The following is a 19875-nucleotide window of genomic DNA, read 5'->3' on the forward strand; positions in this document are numbered from 1 at the left end:
TGGAGTTTGCTCAAACTCATGTCCCCTGAGTCAGCAACGCCATCCAACCATCTCATCCTCTGTTGCCCCCTTCTTCTCCCGCCCTAAATCTTTCCCAGCATCAGGGTCTTTTCCAATGAGTGGGTTTTTCACATCAGATGGCCAAACTATTGGAGCTTCAGCTTCAGCATCAATCCTTCTAATGAATATTTAGGGTTGATTTCTTTTAGGATTGACTGGTTTGATATCCTTGCTGTCCAAGGGACTCTCAAGAGTCTTCTCCAATACTACAATTTGAAAACATCAGTTCTTCAGCACTCAGCCTTCTTTATGGTCCAGCTCTCACATTCATACATGACTACTGGAAAAACCATAGCTTTGACTAGACAGATCTTTGTTGGCAAAGTGATGTCTCTGCTTTTTAATATGCTGTCAAAGTTTGTCATAGATTTTCTTCCAAGGAGCAAGCATCTTTTAATTTCAAGGGATAAGAATAGGCATAAGCTAATTTATACCCTGATTTTGTTTTGTCACTTTTCTTTTTCACACACCTGTTGATTTCCCAACCCTTATTATGCCTAGTGAACCCATTTTTCTGTTTTTTCAAGTCTTTGCCACTTGCCTCCGCAGGTGTGTTCTTACTGACTGAAGTTTGTATTTCTTGACTTGAATTCATCTGCACATCTCATGCACAGCCTCTGGTTCTCTCTTCTGCAGGTCTTTGCAGATCTCTGTCTCCCTTTTCCATGCTAGTCTCTGACCTCATTCCATATGCAGTTCAAATTCCACTACTCAAAGCTCAGCTCATCTACTCCACCAGATCTATATCTTGTTCTGCATCCCCTCTGAACTTGTACATGGTCGATCAGCAGAGTGGAGTTCAGAGCATGGACATGCTTAAACTGAGGTCCTTCTGTGTATGGACTTTAACTTGAACTCGGGCAAACTCCAAGAGATAGTGAGGGACAGGGAGGCCTGGTATACTGCAGTCCATGCGGTCTCAAAGAGTCAGACACGACTTAGCAACTGGACAACAACAACAAATGTATACAGGGTTAGGCCTTGCTGCATCGCCTTTATCTGAATTGTGAAAAAGGCACTCATAATAATATTGGTCTCTTTGGATGGTTGTGATTAAATGTGATAATACATGTAAAGTGTCTGGCACTCAGGGATCAGTGTGCTAAACTCTCAGGAGCATTTCCAGCCACACCACATGCTCACAGAGTTGAGATGTGTAGTCCTTGAACGAAAGAATCTGGCTCTGCAGAGAATGCCTAGCACAGGTTAGCTATTCAATAAGCAAGTGTTGAAAAATGGAGAGCATGGTCGTGAATAGCAGAGACTGATTATCATGATGATGGTTGTTATTATTTCCACAAATCTTTGCCATCGCATTGTAAGCAAAAATGTGTGTGGTAGGACAGGAGGAACACAGTATACTTCCCAGGGTGTATTTCATCTGAAAGTGCCTAAGGGTGACTGCAGATTCTTGATTACCTTCTAAAGACAGTGACAGGAAGTTGCAGGATTTTTCATTGCTTGTGTTTTATATGTATGTATAATATACACACACACATATATATACGTGTGTGTGTGTGTGTGTGTATAAAGTTTATTTATTTATTTATTTTTGACTGTATTGGGCTTTCTTGGCGCGGGCTTAAGTTGCTGGGAACGTGGACTACTCTCTAGCTATTGTGTGCAGGCTTCTCATTTGAGTGGCTTCTCTTGTTGCAGAGCACAGGCCCTGGGGCACGCAGGCTTCAATAGCTGCGTTTGTGGTTTCTGTAGTTGCAGCTCCCCAGCTCTAGAGCACAGGCTCAGAAATTGTGGCAAGACCACCGTGCACCTAGGCATGTGAGGTCTTCCCGGATCAGGGACTGAACCGGTGTCTCCTGCGTTGGCAGGCAGACTCTTCACCACTGAGCCCCCAAGCAAGCCCCACTTTGTATCCTTTAGGGTGTTTTTTTTTCCATCCCTCACTTTGTCATCTACTTAGAGATATACTATATGTGGGTGTGTGTGTGTATATATATACACACACACATATATTATATATTCATCATAGTTGCATACAAGTAATATGCAAATGGATACTTGTGACATTTATGATTCGTTTTTAAAAAAATTTATTTTAGGAACTTGGGTCAGAGAAGGGTTCTCCATTTCTCAGTGCTTCCATTTGCTTAGCTTCCAATCGGGAGCAGGGAAGAGACAAATATAAATGATAGAAAATTGGTGACCGTCTTCTCCAAATTCATTTTACTTGAAATTTCTGGCACCGTCACCGCTAGGATCATCCTCACCGTTAACGTGAAAACTCTTGTTCAGATCAATTTTCCCAAGAACTTGTCATAGTGTTATCTCCTAATTCATGTGTTCGCAAACATTTTTTGCTGTGAAAAGGAAAAGTGCCAGAATAAGCAGAATTGCATTCAGCATGCAAATGAAAGTTTTGTAGAAATAGGGTTGTATTGGAGATGAAATTAACTGTGACAGTTCAGGAGGAGTTTTACGGGAAAAGAGTAACATGTTAGGTCTTCGGTGGCTGCCTTCCCTGATGCATATAATATTAGGCAAAATGAAATCTCCATGTGCCCAAGCTTGGTGGAGGAATGTTTATTGAGTGCATAGAAATTTGAGCAAAGCATGTCTCTAAGAGTTTATGACAGCCCATTTTCTTTTCTCAGTGTGAGGATGAATTGGTCCATTATCATCTAAATTGGAAGTCATGATGATGGTTCTTCTTTGATTCTCTTGTTGTTTACTTGTTAAGAAACTTGTACAGGAAAATGTGTTATTCTGAATTAAGTTGCTATTATAGAATAGCCTATAACGTTGTATTTTTTCAAATGTTTATGTGCACATGAAAAGGGAAGATTTTTCATATAGGGGGAGATCAGATCTAACTTAATTTATTTGATTTTTCAACAGAGGGTAAGGTATACAATCTGTTACTACCCAGAAGTTCTGTTTTCAAGTTTGATTGCCTTTTGAGTGATTTCTGCAGTGATAATACAGAAAAGTTATTTGTGTGTATTCACTTTTTTTCTTCTTTTGCTCCAAGGAAACCAACATGTCTGACAAAAGTGACTTAAAAGCTGAGCTAGAGCGCAAAAAACAGCGCTTAGCACAAATAAGAGAAGAAAAGAAACGGAAGGAAGAGGAGAGAAAAAAGAAAGAGGTAAGTCCTGGGTGCTGTGGTGTCCTCAGGGAAAAGGAAAACCACTCAGTTCCGAGGCGCTGGTCAAATGGATACCGAGGACCCTGGGAAAGAATGCACTTAAAATATCTACATAAAACGAGTGGTATTTGCATACTTAGAACAGTCAAGTCATTGCCGTCTGTTGTGTACTGGTCAGGCACCACATAAATGGTCAATAGCATTTGGTACAGAGGTCCCCAAACCCCAGGTTTACCCCAGACTTGAACAGAATCCTGAAAGTGATCTGCGATAGCTCTACTGTTAGAAATTTCTTCACCTTTCCAGGTCTCAGTTCCCTGTGCTTAACAGGGAAATAGCAGTGTGTTTATGTTGTCCAGTCATGAGGATTAAAAAAGTTGATGTTATAAAGCACTTAGCAATGCCTGGGATATTGTTGTTCAGTCATCCATTCGTGTCCGACTCTCTGTGACCCCAGGGACTGCAGCATGCCAGGCCTCCCTGTCCTTCAACATCTCCTGAAGTTTGCCCAAGTTCATGTCCTTGCATCAGTGATGCCATCCAGCCATCTCATCCTCTGACGTCTTAGTACCTCTGTCCCAGTAACCTGGGACGTAGTTACACCTTAATAAGTGTTAGTGTCGAGCAAAGGCTTTTGGAAAAAACGACCCAACCTGAACATTTTAGGAGGAAAATAGAAAATGATGCCAGTGGATTACCATTATTTCCTCAGTGGATGTATTTTTCAGGGTAAATAAGTATGCTGGGACTGGTAAGGGAAAACCTGCACTTTTCTCCTTTGATGAGAGAGTAGATAGTATAGTAGAACCTTCTGCATGATATGTTACATCCAGAGAGATTTCAGTGACCTTCCATTCAGGCCCCTCTTTATGCCAACAAAGCAACAGAAGCCCAGAGGTGAGGTGGAGCTTTTCTGCCTGTCAGACCTGGAATACAGAACTCTTTTTTTTTTTTTTAATTAAATCTTTAGACCATTTAATAAGCATACTATAATAGAAAAGCCATCCTTTCTAAATATTTTCTTAATTTCTTTCACTATTATTTCTAAAGAAGTTGTGATGTCCTTTTCCTGTTTATTGTAAAATATTTTTAAAACTCCTTCATTGAAGTATAGCTGATTTATAATGTTTGCCAATCTCTGCTGTAAGGCAAAGTGACTCAGGTATACACAAATATACATGCTTTTTTATATTCTTTTTCATTATGGTTTATCACAGGATTTGCAATATAGTTCCATGTGTTAATCATTAGGCCCCTGTTGTTGATCCGTTCTAAATGTAATCATTTGGGTCTACCAATCCCAAACTCCCAGTCCATTCCTCTGCCCGCTGCTCTCCCCCTTGGCAGCCACAGTCTGATCTCTATGTCTGTGACTTTGTTTCTGCTTTGTAGACAGGCTCATTCGTGCCGTATTTTAGATTCCACATGTAAGTGGCACCATACGACATTCGTCTTCCTCTTTCTGACTTAGCTCACTGAGCGTGGTCATCTCGAGGACCATACGTGTTGCTGCAAATGGCGTTATTTCCTTCTTTTTAGTGATGGAGTAGTAGTCCATTGTGTGTATGTATCACATCTTCTTTATTCATTCACCTGTTGATGGCTGTTTAGGTTGTTTCCATGTCTTGGCTATTTGAATAGTGCTTCTCTGAACATAGGGGTGCATGTATCTTTTTGAATTATAGTTTTGTCCAGATATTTTCCCAGGAGTGGGATTGCTGGATCATATGGTAAATTCAGTCTTTAGTTTTCTGAGGAACCTCCATATTGTTTTCCATGGCGGCTGCACCTACTTACATTTCCACCAACAGTGGAGGAATGGAATTTGGGGCTCTTAGTTCCTAATTAAATGCCTTTCTGCTACATCATGTGTTTTTCCTATTATCTCAGTCCAACGAATAGTTTATTTTTAATTCTCTGATTTGCTGTGGCAGTGTAGAAATAGCCCATATCTTGTACAAAAACCAGATGCTACAAGTATTTTTGGTAGTTTTCTAGGAAGGAAACTTTGTATTAGTGTGGTATTGCTATGTGTATAGAAATCAAACCTGCTTCCCTACTTTTATTTTAAAGGAAAAAAGAATGTATTTTGAAGACTTGCAAGCTAAGTGCTGTTTCACACTATAAGGCTGGCAGACCAAGGCAAAAAAATCTCTAACAATTATTTTCCAGCAAAGTAAAATATAATTGTGTCGCCCTCTGACCTGCTGGCATCTTGCTTCTCTTGGTACCATTACGCTTTGATTGATGCCGTAGTTTATTTGTCCTTGACAGTGAGCATAATGTTTTGCCTTCAGAGATCTCCGCTGTTATATATGCGGTCTTGAGTGAAACAGAGGTGAGAATTGACAAGGAATGGCTATTCATTTCCATGTGAAGCCAAAAAAAGCATTAAGTTATTATGCTCCCTTTCCTTCAAATGTCAACACTTATTGTAGTTTTAAAGCACCTGTTATCCTTTACTAATAGTCGGTTTCCTTTTAAACTGACATCCTAATATCCAACTTGAATTCCATAGAATTACCGCAAAATGCCAAGTGATATGGGAAATCTGGCGCCAAATTATGCTGTCTGCTTCATCCTTGTCATTTCACACATTTGGGGGGAGGAAATTACAGGCAAACAAGCCTGATGGAAACAGGCCACCCTTTCTGTTCCCATACCACGAAGCTTTGCCTGTTGGGGATTTAGCTTTTATTCAGCAGACAGAGTCTTGGCGGGTTGGGGACAGCAGGTTGGGGGGGTGGTGTGCAGAACACCTGGACCTGGGGCCTTCCTGGGCCTCCACCTCCTTTTGGAATTAAAGTTTTACACAGTCTAAGTTTCCTCGTTGCTAAACTGCCAGGGTGGTTGAAACCTGACTCTGCTCCAGGGTAGGTGCATATGTTAGTCACTCGGTCGTGTCCAATTCTTGGCGACCCCATGGATTGTAGCCTGCCAGCCTCCTCTGTCCGTTGGATTTTTCAGGCAAGGATTCTGGAGTGGGTTGCCATTTCCTCCTCCAGGGGATCTTCTCGACCCAGGGACTGAGCCTGCATCTCCTGTGTTTCCTCCATTGGCGGGTGGATTCTTTACCTGCTAAACCATCAGGGAAGTCCTATGGCAATAGAGTCCCCGTCTCCTCTCCCCAGAGTTTCTGGTCTGAAGTATCTAAATAGGGTCAGATTTGGGGATCATTGAGCTGTATCTTCCTTGAAGGTCTGTCCTGGCTTTCAGCCCTGACCCTTCAAGGCCATCTCCCCAGCAGAAGATCTTTCCTTGGGTCAGATTGTGATGACTTGGTTTGTTCTGAGTCCAGTGTTGTATTAATATGATGCAAGCAGTAGAACTGTAGGTTAACACAGAGGCTTTCAAGCTTCACGTGGCTGGGAAACCTGGCTCTGCCCTTTGCAGGATGGCCTTGAACAGGTCTGGGACCCCTCTGCACTTGGATTCCCATCTGTAAAATGGAGAGGAGAGTGGGTCCTTCTTCATGGAGTTCTGTGAGGATCTGAGGAGGTGATGCAGGACTGTGAAGACACAGAGGATCTGCTTGGTAAGAAATGGCTGAAACTCTGCTCCTGAAGTGGGCCTCACATGGGGCCAGTAGAACCTGCAGACATTCTTCAGCATCAATGCTGGGGACTCCCATTTTTCAAAAACGCTGCATTGTTGGCAGAGTCTTATAATCCAAGGTCCCTAGTTTCCTGGGATGACAGCATTTTGTAGTTGAAAGAAACCTGGAAGTAATCTCTTCTGATCTTTCTTTTTCAAATGCTCTTCGGCCCCAGGGGCTGAGCCTCAGAAGTGATCCGACTTTATCTCCCCTATTCCAACCAGTTGTCCAAATCAGAAACCTGGGGCCATGCTTTCCGCACCCCTTCTCCAGCTTCCGCTGATCAGGGGTCCCAGACATGCACAATGGCGCTCCTGTTCCGTTTCATTTCCTTTCTCCCTAAATCCACATTCCAGCCAGCAAGGCTCGGCTTCTTACATTTCACCCCATGGGCCAGGCTCTCTCTTGACAGGAGTTCATGAATATTCTCTCCCCTTGGCTTCCGCTGTTCTGTTAACCACATGTCTTTCAGTTCTCAGACTGGCTGTCTCGTCCTCTAGAAAGCCTTCTCTAATACCTTTCTCTAACCCATGACTGGGTTCGTCCTGTGCCCTATGTCTGACCTTACCAAATTATTTAGCACCATTTACCTATTCATGTGTTTTTTTCTCCTCACTGAGCACAAACTTCGGGGGGTCAGGGTTGTATTTTTCATCACAGAGTCAATGTCCAGCCCAGATCCTGCCACATAGTAGGTCTTCAATAGAGGGGCACTCCCCTGGTGGCTCAGACAGTAGAAGAATCTGCTTGCAATACAGGAGACCCAGGTTCAATTCCTGGGGAAGGTCCCCTGGAGAAGGGAATGGCTACCCATTCCAGTATTCTTGCCTGGAGAATTCCATGGAGAGCGGAGCCTGGCAGGCTACAGTCCATGGAGTTGCAAAGAGTTGGACACAACTGAGCGACTAACATTTTCACTTTTCATAGAACTAAGGAGTGAGTGAGTGAATGGACAGCTAACCTAGATAGGGGAGGTCTGAGATGCTGGTCACAGACATTCTTTCCAAGCACCTGCATTTTTTTTTTCTGCGAATTTCCTTGGAAGCTTCAGATCCTGAGTCTGTGGGATGCTCCAGTTAAGGGTTGTTGTCATTGACTCTCAAGTTTAAGATTTTCTAGTTTTTGTCTTGTTTATAGAGAATTAGAAATAGCCTTAAGCTTATGTTGGAGAAGGAAATGGCAACCCACTCCAATATTCTAGCCTGGAGGGTCCTGTGGACAGAGGAGCCTGGTGGGCTACAGTCCACGGGGCTGTGAAGAGTCGGACATGACTGAAGAGACTTAGCATGCATTAAGCTTATGTTTGTTTTCTTCAGCTTTACTTAGGCTTATATTTTGAATAAAACGTGTTTAGAATAAAAAGGAAACAAAGTGCTCTTTAATTGCTAATCTGAGTGTCAGTGTATTTGCCATAACTGAAAACTAGTGTGAATTGGGACCACCCCGGTTGATTGTCTCTGCAGAACCCAGGAAACTGTGTTCATGTATAAAATTACTGCTCTCTGTGCCTTTGGATGTCAACTGCTTTCTTGGTTGTGGTGTTATAGATGCAATCTGATTTTAAAATAATTATAGTGGCCACCATTTAAGATGCAGAGCCAATTTCATGAAAAATTGGCTTTAAAGTAATGAAGTCTGCTTAATGAGGCCACCCTGAAATTGTTCCTGTCCTTGGCCTTCTGCTGAATTGCTGCAAGGTCAGATGAGATGGTTGGATGGCGTCACTGACTCAATGCACAAAACTTGGGCAAACTCCAGGAGATAGTGAGGGACAGGAAGGCCTGGCATGCTGCAGTCCATGGGGTTGCAAAGAGTTGGACAAGACTTAGGGACTGAACAGCGAACAACAACAGGATGGACAGAGGTTTTCTGACCTGTCCTCGTGTGTTAACAACTCTGCAGCTGTCTTTGGAAAAATGACGAATGATTCAGCTGACAAATTTACTTTCTTCAGGTCCCCTCTCTGGGCCTCAACTCTGATAACTCTCACAAACAGAAATATGATTTGCTGGGAGAGACATGGAGCATATTTTAAATCACTAGTATGCAAAAACTCTTTATTGAGTCATTAAAATGTATGAGGACTCTGTTGTATTTACATGGAAAATATCAAAGGTTTCATGATTAGGGCACTTGGTATAGCTGTCTTGGATGAAGAAGCACATTGTTTAGTTTGAGGTGTTAATTGATAGCAGTTAGGAACTGGCTTTGTTTCCAATAAGCCCCAGTTACCTAACTTTGCATTTTTCCTGGTCCACTTTGAGTGTCAGTAGCTTTCCTAAGCTTCTGTTATGTCTAGATGGACAATTTATCCTTACTAATATATGTCATCTGTCATTGTACTGTCTGTTTCGTTAAGAATAAAAAAAGGCAGAAAGCAGAGAGTGAGCTTGGAGGCACCTTGTGTTGTGGGAGAGACACTTTGGAGATGGAGTTCTGGGTGCTGCTTTTGCGGTGTCTGGCAATGCGTGTTGACATGAGGTTTACTCTCTGGTATGTTTCTTGTTCTTGTTAGTTGCTAAGTCATGTCCAACTCTTTTGCAACCCCAGGGACTATAGCCCACCAGGTTCCTCTGTCCGTAGGCTTTCCCATGCAGGAATACTGGTGTGGGTTGCCATTCCTTCTCTAGGGGATCTTCCCAACCCAGGGATCAAACCCATCTTTCCTGCTTGGCAGTCAGATTCTTTACCACTGAGCCTCCAGGGAAGCCCACTCTAATATGTTTCTTGAATGCTTAATGATGAAAGTTAGAATGAATGAAAAAAACAAAAAGTAAATTCTGTGCCTTTCTGCCTAGGGCATACATGACAGAAAGCTATAGATAATATGCCTTAAGTTTATTCGAAAGGAAAAGATTCGATGGCTCTTCTTCTGTTTCACTCTATATGAGCTTCATTAGAACTCATGTTCATTATCACTGGCACCCTGTTGTCCTTAAATAAATCTGTGTTGAAAGGATGAAGAAAGGCTCAATTTTTCTGTTGCTGTTGCTAGAATATAGAAATGGCTTTGTTAGGAGCACTGGGTCACTGGGAGTTTAGATGATGCCTTCTCCTGGTAGTGTTGTAAAGGAGCTTTCTGAATGGGGTGTAGCTGGTGGAAACTCTCCTGAATGGTGTATAATTCTTAGATTCGATATCTATAACAGAACAGTTACCAAAGGCAATTGTTTCATTTGTTCAGCATTTTTAAACTGAGCATCAACTTGTGTGGTGAGTTATGAACAAAATAGACACATATGTATTCTCAGTCAAGTTGGCAGTCCAGTCAGTTACTGCTTACCTCTTCACTGTAAAACCATGCTATGCTGTATTGGCTTTCTGAGGTGAATATTGCTTATCTTGTTTCTTTTTTTTTTTATTTATATTCCAGTAGTGACAGTGGTGATTCCCTTTTCTTTCATTGCCCCACTTTCTCTTCAGTCCTTCTTTTAAATTTGTGATTAGGTGAACATTGATATAGATCATCACTCTGCAAGGTCCTCTTTTAAACTCTTGGTTCTCTCTTTGCCTCTGGTCGTCCCAGGTAGTGCTAGTGGTAAAGAGCCAGCCTGCCATTGCAAGAGACATAAGAGACGTGGGTTTGATCCCTGAGTTTGGGAGATCCCTGGAGGAGGGCATGGCAACCCTCTCCAGTATGCTTGCCAGGAGAATCCCATGGACAGAAGAGCCTGGCGGGCTATAGACCATAGTGCCACAAAGACTTAGACACAACTGGAGTGACTTAGCATGCACATATCTTTGCCTCTGTTGTATGCATAAACTTTGGAACTTTCTAGTTTAAATGTTAAAATTGGGAAAGAAAGTGAGCTTTCATATCTTCCAAGATTAAACTGCCATTTCAGAAATCTCATGGATTAAATGAGAGAGCCTGAATCTTCTACATCCTCATTAGCCCCATCATGGCAGTTTTCCCTCTGATAACAGAGAGCCAACTCATTGGAAAAGACCCTGATGCTGGGAAAGATTGAGGGCAGGAGGAGAAGGGGGCGACAGAGGATGAGATGGTTGGATGGCATCACCAACACAATGGATGTGAGTTTGAACAAATTCCAGAAAATATTAAGGACAGGGAAGCCTGGTGTGCTGCAGTTCATGGGTTTGCAAAGAGTCAGACACGACTTAGCGACTGAACAACAAAGACATCAAATACCTGAGAGTATTTTAAGCCTGAGGTGAATAATAACAGAAGCACTGAGCCCGCACTGTGTGCAAAGATGCATTTTGCTTATAATCGAGGTGTAGGTTACCATCTGGGAGTAAGTCAAAGTTGCATGAACTCTTTCTGCTGTAGATGCCACGATGGAAATTATGCTTTACTGCTTTGAAATGTACTTTATACTCCTGAAAGAGGGAATGTGTCTGTGAGGGAGCCCAACTTGCCCCCGGAGAGGAAGGCGTGTCTGATAGGTGGATAATTGGCTTTTGACAAACTCAGACAGTCTCATTCCTAGAAACTCACAAAGCCTTGTCGTGAAGTAGCTGCACATCAAGTAGGATGTTATCGTGTTTCAGATGTGGGGCAAATGCCTTGTCTTAAGTAGTAATTGTGTTCTGAAAAAGAAGAGAAACCTGAGTATTTAATTCCCCCCAGAATTCCACTACCAACCTTCTTGAACCCGTATTTTGACTTGTTGCTTTTCCTTTAAGTTTCCCACCAAGCATTCTATTTTCATCATTTCAAAAAGACAAATTGGGCATCAGAAGCTCAACAAGGTGTGTCTTCCCCAAGAAAGCACTTCGGGAAAGAGTGTATCGCTCCTGAATGACATTTTGTTTTATATTTTTCCACATGCATAATTTTCTCCTTTGAGTTAATATGTATAACAGAAGCCTATGAAAATCAGAATTATGTAACAATACTTAGATAAGTATTGTTCACATGCCTTAATAAGAATTTTAGCCTGGTTTATTGAAACCATGGTAAACTTAGAGTACTGATACAATTGTGTATTTTACAGTTACAGATTTTCATAACTAATCTTACAGCCAGACACCATTAATTCCTTGTTTGCATAATCCCAAGTGTGAGGCATGAATATTACAAATGCACACTCATCAAGAATTGATAATATGTCTTCCCAGAGGGACAAGGGTATCTAAAGAACTAGATAGATTTTTGTTGTTGTTGTTTAAATCCACATCCAAGTTAGAAATATTTTGTCTTGATGGCTTCTTCTAAAACCAAGTGAGAAAAACTCTCCTACCATGTGATAGAGGCAGGAAAAAGCCTTCAACCCAAAGAGAAAGTGCTGGGTTAGTAGTTATTAAATGGAGCAGTTACAACGTTTTTTCGTCCTTTATACACATGTTTATATCTATTTAGGGCTTTTGCCTGGTCTTTGCTGCCATGCATTTACCATTTCAGTTTCAGCCAGGAGAAGCATACATTTAGCTCGCTTACTCACTTTCTCACTGGCATCTACTTTTGGTAGGCTGACATGCAGCAGAAGAAGGAACCAGTTCCAGATGACTCTGACCTGGATCGCAAGCGCCGAGAGACGGAGGCCCTGCTGCAGAGCATCGGGATCTCGCCAGAGCCCCCTCTAGGTACTCTAGAGCACTTTGTGTTCACTCTAGCCTCAGATTTGACTTGCGTAGGATATACCATGTCCAGCGTTTACTATTCTTTTACATCTCCTTTTGTTTTTATGTTTTAAGAAATGCTTTGGCTTATGGTTCAGGTGTATTTATTTTTGGAATTGAGGGGGCTGGAAAGAGATAGGAGGACAGATTGGTAGGGTGGTTAGCAATTGGCTGCTTCCTGGCTGATGCTGCAGTCCACCTAATCCACTGCGTTACTGAGTATCTTGTTAAATGAGTTACCACTGGTAAATACGAGAAATCGTGAGATGAAGGAAAAAAACTTCTTTTCTATTGCTGAATCCCAGCCTCTCTCTGCCAACCTAAATACTGTGAATCTGGTTATGAATTTCATAACCACCCCAGGCACAGAGTTATTCTATGATGAAAATAGAATGCTCGGTGGGAAACTTAAAGGAAAACTCAAAATGGTGACAGATTAGCAGCTAATTAACATGTTTAAATTTCTTTGACTGTTGTATATCTTGGTTTCATTGCTAATCGGCATCTTTACTGCAGCACCCTTCCTCCAGCTCATTCATACCTAGTTACTTATCCATGACCTCATTCTATTCAGGGTTTGGATATTGAACTATTTCTTTTATTTGTGTTGAAGGTAACTTGTACATAATATATTTATTCTGTCACTATATATCACTCATGTGATAAGTTATTTTATTTTTCTTTATCCATTTGCTTTCCATACATTTCAGAGTAATCCCAGGGTGTCTGTAAAACTATGTGATGTTCAATATGGTAAACCAAAGCTTTAAAAATAATACATATAAATAAAGATAGTATCAGATCCCCTTTTATAAATCATTCATCTTTTAATTCCATCATTGGCTTTTATATTAAAATAAATTTTCATTTATTTCCATAATTACTTAAATTAACAATAAAAATTATACCACAAACAGTAAAATGGCAAGTGTGTATAACAATGTAAATAAGTAAAAAGGCAAAATATAATAATCATATAAATTATTAAATGTTTCTGGATATAATTCAATATATACACACAAAACTAAAACACCATGAAAAAACATTTTATACTCAACCTCAGTGTGTATTAATAGTAACTAAAATCATATGTCTAACAATGATACAATAAACCCCAATAAGACGTTGATTATTTTGTTAGCTTCTTTGTGGTATGGGAGATGTAACCCACAGGATGTTTGAGTGATGGGCCTTCTGTGAGGAGCTGACAAACCTTTTTGTTACTTAGTTGACAAGTAATACATGTTAGACCCTTGGCAATTATATTTTTGCTTCAAAATAGCCTTTGAAGTTCTGCTGCAGTGTGAACACTGGTTAAACACAACCGTAGAATATTTGTTCTCCCCTAACCTGCATAAAGCCAGCAGTTAAACCTTAAGAGCAAAACAGTTTAAACATCCCTAAACCATGACCAGATTCTGAACTATCCCGGCATCCCTGCCAAAGGGCTGTGGCAAAAGTGGACCCCGTTTTCAATTTTTATCCATCTTTCCGACTTACCCTCTGACTTATTGCAGAGGGTAATCAGTGAATTAATTGTAGAACCACGTGAAAATTCCTAGTTTCTTGACAGATCTGCCATTGTGTTATAGGATTTGGGCAACATAGTTAAACCCTTTACCTTATTAAATAAATCAAAGGAAATTGCACATGATTGAAACCAAATGGGAATCTACACTATGTATTGAAGTTGCTTGCTGCCCATCTGGCTTCTCTGGCATGAGTGATCCTGAGAACCCCTTCTCATCTGGCCTGGAGCCGCCTTGGGTATTTGCTGCCGCTTCTATCTGAAGGACGTTTGGCTTGTATCTGAAAGATAGAGGGGAAAAAACCCATTTGCATTTCCTCTGATTTCTTTTCTTTTATTACCCTTGCTTTGAGAGTTCCAGCCTGCACTGACCTTGACCTTTGAACCTGTTCCTCCTGTCTTCAGAAAGGCGGTTTGCTTGTGTGCACATGGCCAGATGCAGAGAGACACAGTTCCCAAACACAGTAAACAGTGCAAGGGGATGAAACCATTAATTAAGTGTAAAAATAAAGCAGCCTGGCATTGTGCTTTGTTTTGAAAGAGACTTTTAAATTACCGGGTTCAGCATTTACCCTTTTCTCTATCTGTTGCTTGGTCTCTCATAGCAAATGCAGTTTATACTCCACAGACAATAGACTTCCCTCCAAGTGCAGACAAAACGGCAGACTTTTCTGACTCCCCATGACCTTCTAAAATTCCTCAGAATCACTTACTTCATAAGCTTTTAAAGTTTTATAGACACCTCGTTTTATTTTGAATAGGTCACATCTATACTAACAAAATAAAGTGGAGAATTAGAATTATCTGGATAGTTCATGCTAGAGAGGGATTTGCCTTGAATTATCCAGGTAACTGTCTTGATTCTCCATTTTACTTTGTTAAGGTGGACATGGCCTTAGAATTTCTAAGTTAATTCTGTCTAAATTCATTTCAAATTTTAATTTCCGAAGTATGAAAAATTCACTGGACTCTTTTCCTTTTCTTTTCTTTCCTTTTTTTTTTTTTCCTTATCCCATCTCAATCTCTCCTGGCCATACAATCACTTTAATTTGAGCCCGTTTGTTTTGATTTATCTGACACTGCTCTTCCCCAGTGCAGCCGCTGCATTTTTTAACATGGGATACCTGTTATTTTCATTATTTAGTCCCAACCCCTATGTCTCCCTCCTCGAAATCAGTGAGCACTCCCAGTGAAGCTGGAAGCCAAGACTCGGGCGACCTGGGACCGTTAACAAGGTAAGAATTGTCCCTTCACAAAGGCCATGGGGGGATGTCAATAATACCTCCCCCCCCCTCCAAAAAACAGCAAGAAACCAAAGGTCTGAAAAACCACACCATTCCTTTGTGCATTGTTAACTGTGCGCTCCTCTTTATGTATGTATCAGTCATTTTTTTATGTTTACATCTATGGTGGCTTGCTATTTTTGGTGACTTTGAACCCTTGAAGTGATAAGTATCACTCTTCCATGAATAGGCTGATTTAATACCACGTATCTTATTTGACAAACACAAGCATATCCATTGGCTTCAGTTTAAAAGAAAGTAGGGAAGGACTGAAGACAAATGGAATATATATCTAGCTTTTCATTGTTCTACCTTGGTTTCGGTTTCCATGAGAATCTTTGTGAGTGTAACACTGAGATGTTCTAACCCTAAATTTACTTTTTCAAAAGTCTTGTTTATTTGCTTAATAGAGGTGACAAATTTGAGAACTCGGTCCCCAAGGTGTTTTTGTTATCATTATTGATTATTATAATCATCAGGATTAACTGCTCTGTTTTTGTCAGTTGCCAAACTTTTGTTACACTAGGTGTATTCCAAGATTATGCAACTAACTTCTCAAGGCCGATATAGACATTCTCTAATTTGACCACTGAGGGAACATCCAAAATGTAGTGATGTGATGAGAGAAAGGAGAGGCTCATTAATATGCACGAGGTCATGGAAACTTTCTTAATCCAGGTGTCTTCAGCAGGATTCCCACATGTGGGTGCCCATAGGCAGGCGATAGAGATGAGTGGGGAGTGGGGCCTTTGGCAGCTTGTTAGCTAGTACTCTCTATATAAAGCGCAGATGGTCTCTTCACTGCTCTCTGGCTGGTTGAACTCAGATGGGAACATGGACCCAGTTTTTCCACACCTTTCAATTTTTCATGAGAAGCTAAAAATTCAAATATTTATGCAACAATCTTATAGACATTAAATGTTAATAACTTTGTTAAAAGGAGTTGTGGGCTAGATATGGCTCATGAATTGGTGATGTCTGACCTCTCTTTGACTTTTCAAATAATCAGAGGTTTCAATAAAAGAAGCAATCATCCACAGCCCCAGCATTCTAACAGATCAGCCTTTGTCTTGTCAGGGTACCTTTCAATCATTATCTACCTCTGTGTATGTTCCTGGACGAAGTGAAGTGAAAGTCGCTCAGTCATGTCCGACTCTTTGCGACCCCATGGACTTATACAGTCCGTGGAATTCTCCAGGCCAGAATACTGGAGTGGGGAGCACTTCCCTCCTCCAGGGCATCTTCCCAACCTAGGGATCGAACCCAGGTCTCCCGCATTGCAGGCAGATTCTTGACCAACTGAGTCACAAAGGAATTCCTGGAGGAGAGGTATACAATTTTGCGTTTTTCTCTGTTCACTTGACACCTTATTGTGAGCGTTATTTTCTGACGGTCTGTTGTTTTCAGAAAAGCCTCGGCAATTTTGGTAGAGAAAAACAGAGAAATGAGAATCCTCCTGTGTTGGAGGATTTTTAGCTTTCTGAAATCAGTACATAAGACTAAAATGATTTCACCAATACCTGTCTGTTCATGTGTTTCAGACTTGAGTGTTTTGTTTTCATAGGGTCTTTTGAAACAGGTTGGACACTGCTTTCAATTTGAGAAAAGCGAACATAGAGGCTTTTGTGGGCACCAGGCTGGTTTATGTTAGCAAATCGCCTTTGTGATTCAGAGTAGCACACGTCTTCCCTCATCTTTTGCTTTGAACACTTCAAAAGGTCTTTGAGGGTGGGGGAGGAAAAATAATAATAACACAGCATGTAAGATCTAACATTTATACAAGAGCTGGCACAATATAATCACATTCCTTAGGGGGGTCCATTGGCCTATCATTAAGTTAATGTATTTGCCTGTTTCTGCACAGTGACGGGATTGTGTCAGTGATGTTTAGTGTCAAGGGGTTCCATTGGCAGTGTTAAATACAATTACCAACTTCATAGTTGATGAGCCCTTTTGAAGACTTCTAGAGAAAGTTGACTGATGCTGTTAGCACTCTGGGGACAGAAGCAGTTTTTCTGTTGGGGGGAACTTCATTCCTTTCCCCTTCTTTCATGATTTTTTAACTTAACCACTTTGGAAGAGGTGCTGTCTACTCCCACCTCACACAAATTCTGCAAACTCCAACTAGCTTCACTTCTTTATAGAAACATTCTGGCAAGAGCAGGCAACTGGAAGTCAGTGAGTATATCCCTTGCTAAGTGCAGGTTTCATAGGGATGCAAAGAAACTGGCATTGAGGAAATGATTTTTCAGAACTGAGCACAGCATTGGCTTGAGGAGAAGGCATTAGGAATAGCTTAGTAAATCGTGCCCTTATTTTGAACTTAGGCACATTCCATGCAAATTTATGTTTTTGTTTCCATAAAGTATATATGCGAGTAAAATTTCAGAAGAATGTTATATTTCAGTTTTTAAAATTCCACTTGGAATGTCTTTTTCTGTAGAAGAAACATCTTTGAAAGCAGTTACTGTTAACTCTGACACTTCATAAAACACGAGACTGAAAAAGCACTTGGTAATTCCTAAGAATGTAACTCTATAGCCATAAATTTACATATTTGTGTAGAATTTGGACTTTTTGAAAAATGGAAAATATTGCAGAAGATAACTTAGCAATCAAAGCAACACATCTGGTCCTACCTAAAGGTGCACATAAATTCTGTCATTCATTTGCCAGACGTTCAAACCAAAACTACAATTTGCTTTGCAGAGTCAGAATTAGCAAACATTTCTTAAATAACCCCTGTAAGTGGTTAATTTGGAAATTGGCATACTTAATATGCTCTATTTTAAAGAAAAGGTTAAATAGTGCTTTAAACATATGAAGTATAACAAAAATTTCTTTTATTGATTTTTAAGAGCAGTTAAGTAAATTTTCTAAACTGAGTGAATAGAGAGTAGATATATTTAACATTTTTTCATTTATACTAGTATGATTTAATTTTTAAACTTATAGTATCATAATTTGTGTTCCAATTTCTGCTTCTGTAGTTATAGCCTGCTTCTCATTTACAATTTACATTTGTGGTACTTTTCTCTTTCTCATAATTAGTTTTGGTAGAGTCAATTAGTCATTGTTTGTTTAAACATACTGAACAAAGAACAAGCTCTTGGGTTTAAAAGATTAACATATTAATAAAAAATTTGAAAAACTAGTTATACATATAAATGTATAACTACATTTATGGAAAAAAATCCTAAATATGCTATTTGCAACTGGAATCCAATATAATATTAAAAGGATACAATGTTATGCTTAATTGTGTTGGATTAAAAAACTCAAGGATATTTTAGTATAGAAAAATGTTACCTTAATTCAGCACATAAAAAGGTCAAAGAGGGAAAAGTAAATATTGCAGTATATACTGAAATGGTACTTGCAAAATTTAAGCATCTAGTCTCATCTTTTAAAACTTAGTAAGCTAGAAATATAAATGTTTTTCTCAATATGATAAAGAATATTAATTTCAAACCAAGAGCTTACATCTTTGATACATGAGAGTGAAGCATTAGCATCTTATAGCTCTTAAAGAATGACTTATGTTTAGTTGAATACATGTCTCTCTTCCTCAGGAAATGATAGGTTCCTTGAGAGAAGGGAGTAAGTCATATTTGTGGTTGTGTCCATATAATAGATGTTAAACATTTATTGAAAGAATCAAGTGTCATCCTACTTTTTACAGGGCATGGAGGCACAGAGAGAATAAATAATTTTCTCAGGTTAACACAGTACATAGCTACAATGCTAGGTTTGAATCTGGGCAGGTCGATACAAGTTTCCACAATCTATACCTCAGCTGTACCTCATCTCTAACACCAATTCCTATATGATACACAACCTACTCCATAAGGTAATCGTGATTAAAGAAATCAGTATCTGTAAAGCACCAGGAAAGGAGTCTGACATGTATTAAGAATGTGTGAGTTTTAGCTATTAGGTTGATGAAGAAGTAATTGTGGTTTCAGACAGTGAATTTTAAATCATTAGAACTAGGCTCAAACACATTTTTATTAATCAAAATAGGAACCATTACAATCAATACATTTTTGCCAATGAGAAATGTTTGTTTATTTCTGTAGCATAAAAATCCATAAAAATTCATGGAATTCTTGGAAAGCATTTTCTGCCTCCTGCTTATTGTGGAAGCATTTTGCCTGCAAATGGTTTTTGAGATGCTTGAAGCAGTGGTTGGTTGTTGGCGAGAGATCAGGTGAATATGGTGGATGAGGCAAAACGTCATGGTCCCATTCATTCAACTTTTGAAACTGGTTATGTGATGTGTGGCCAGGCCTTGTCATGGAGAAGAATTGGGCCCTTTGTGTTGACCAGTACCAGCTGCAGGCATTGCAGTTTTCAGTGCATCTCATTGACTTGCTGAGCATACTTCTCAGATGTAACGGTTTCACTGGGATTCAGAAAGCTGCAGTGGTGGGCAGCAGACCACCAAACAGTGACCATGACATGGTCCAAGTTTGGTTTTCAAAAGTGCTTTGGAGCTTCTTCTTGGTCCAACCACTGAGCTGGACATCTGCAATTATAAAATCCACTTTTCATCACACGTCACAATCCAACCGAGAAATGGTTCATTGTTATATAGAATAAGAGAACACAGCACTTCAAAACAACGATTTTTTGATTCTCAGTCAGCTCATGAGGCACCCACTTATCCAGCTTTTTCACCTTTCCAATTTGCTTCAGATGCCTAATGGCCACATAA

General features: G+C 40.2%; 1 protein-coding gene across 5 annotated transcripts in view; it reads left to right on the forward strand.

The window, feature by feature from the left end:
• Positions 1-19875, forward strand: part of DYNC1I1 (dynein cytoplasmic 1 intermediate chain 1) — a 370602-nt gene that overhangs the window by 41620 nt on the left and 309107 nt on the right. For 3 of the 5 annotated variants that reach the window (XM_043872801.1, XM_043872800.1, XM_043872803.1), the window contains 3 exons: positions 3050-3166; positions 12197-12311; positions 14969-15110. In XM_043872801.1, coding sequence (XP_043728736.1) covers positions 3059-3166; positions 12197-12311; positions 14969-15110 — 365 coding nt within the window. In that variant the 5' untranslated portion in view covers positions 3050-3058. Of the gene's footprint in view, positions 1-3049; positions 3167-12196; positions 12312-14968; positions 15111-19875 lie in introns of those variants that run through there. The other 2 variants (XM_043872802.1, XM_043872804.1) reach the window with 1 other exon arrangement.

Source organism: Cervus elaphus, chromosome 18, assembly GCF_910594005.1.
Source record: "Cervus elaphus chromosome 18, mCerEla1.1, whole genome shotgun sequence".
In the NCBI taxonomy this organism is placed as follows: domain Eukaryota; kingdom Metazoa; phylum Chordata; class Mammalia; order Artiodactyla; family Cervidae; genus Cervus; species Cervus elaphus.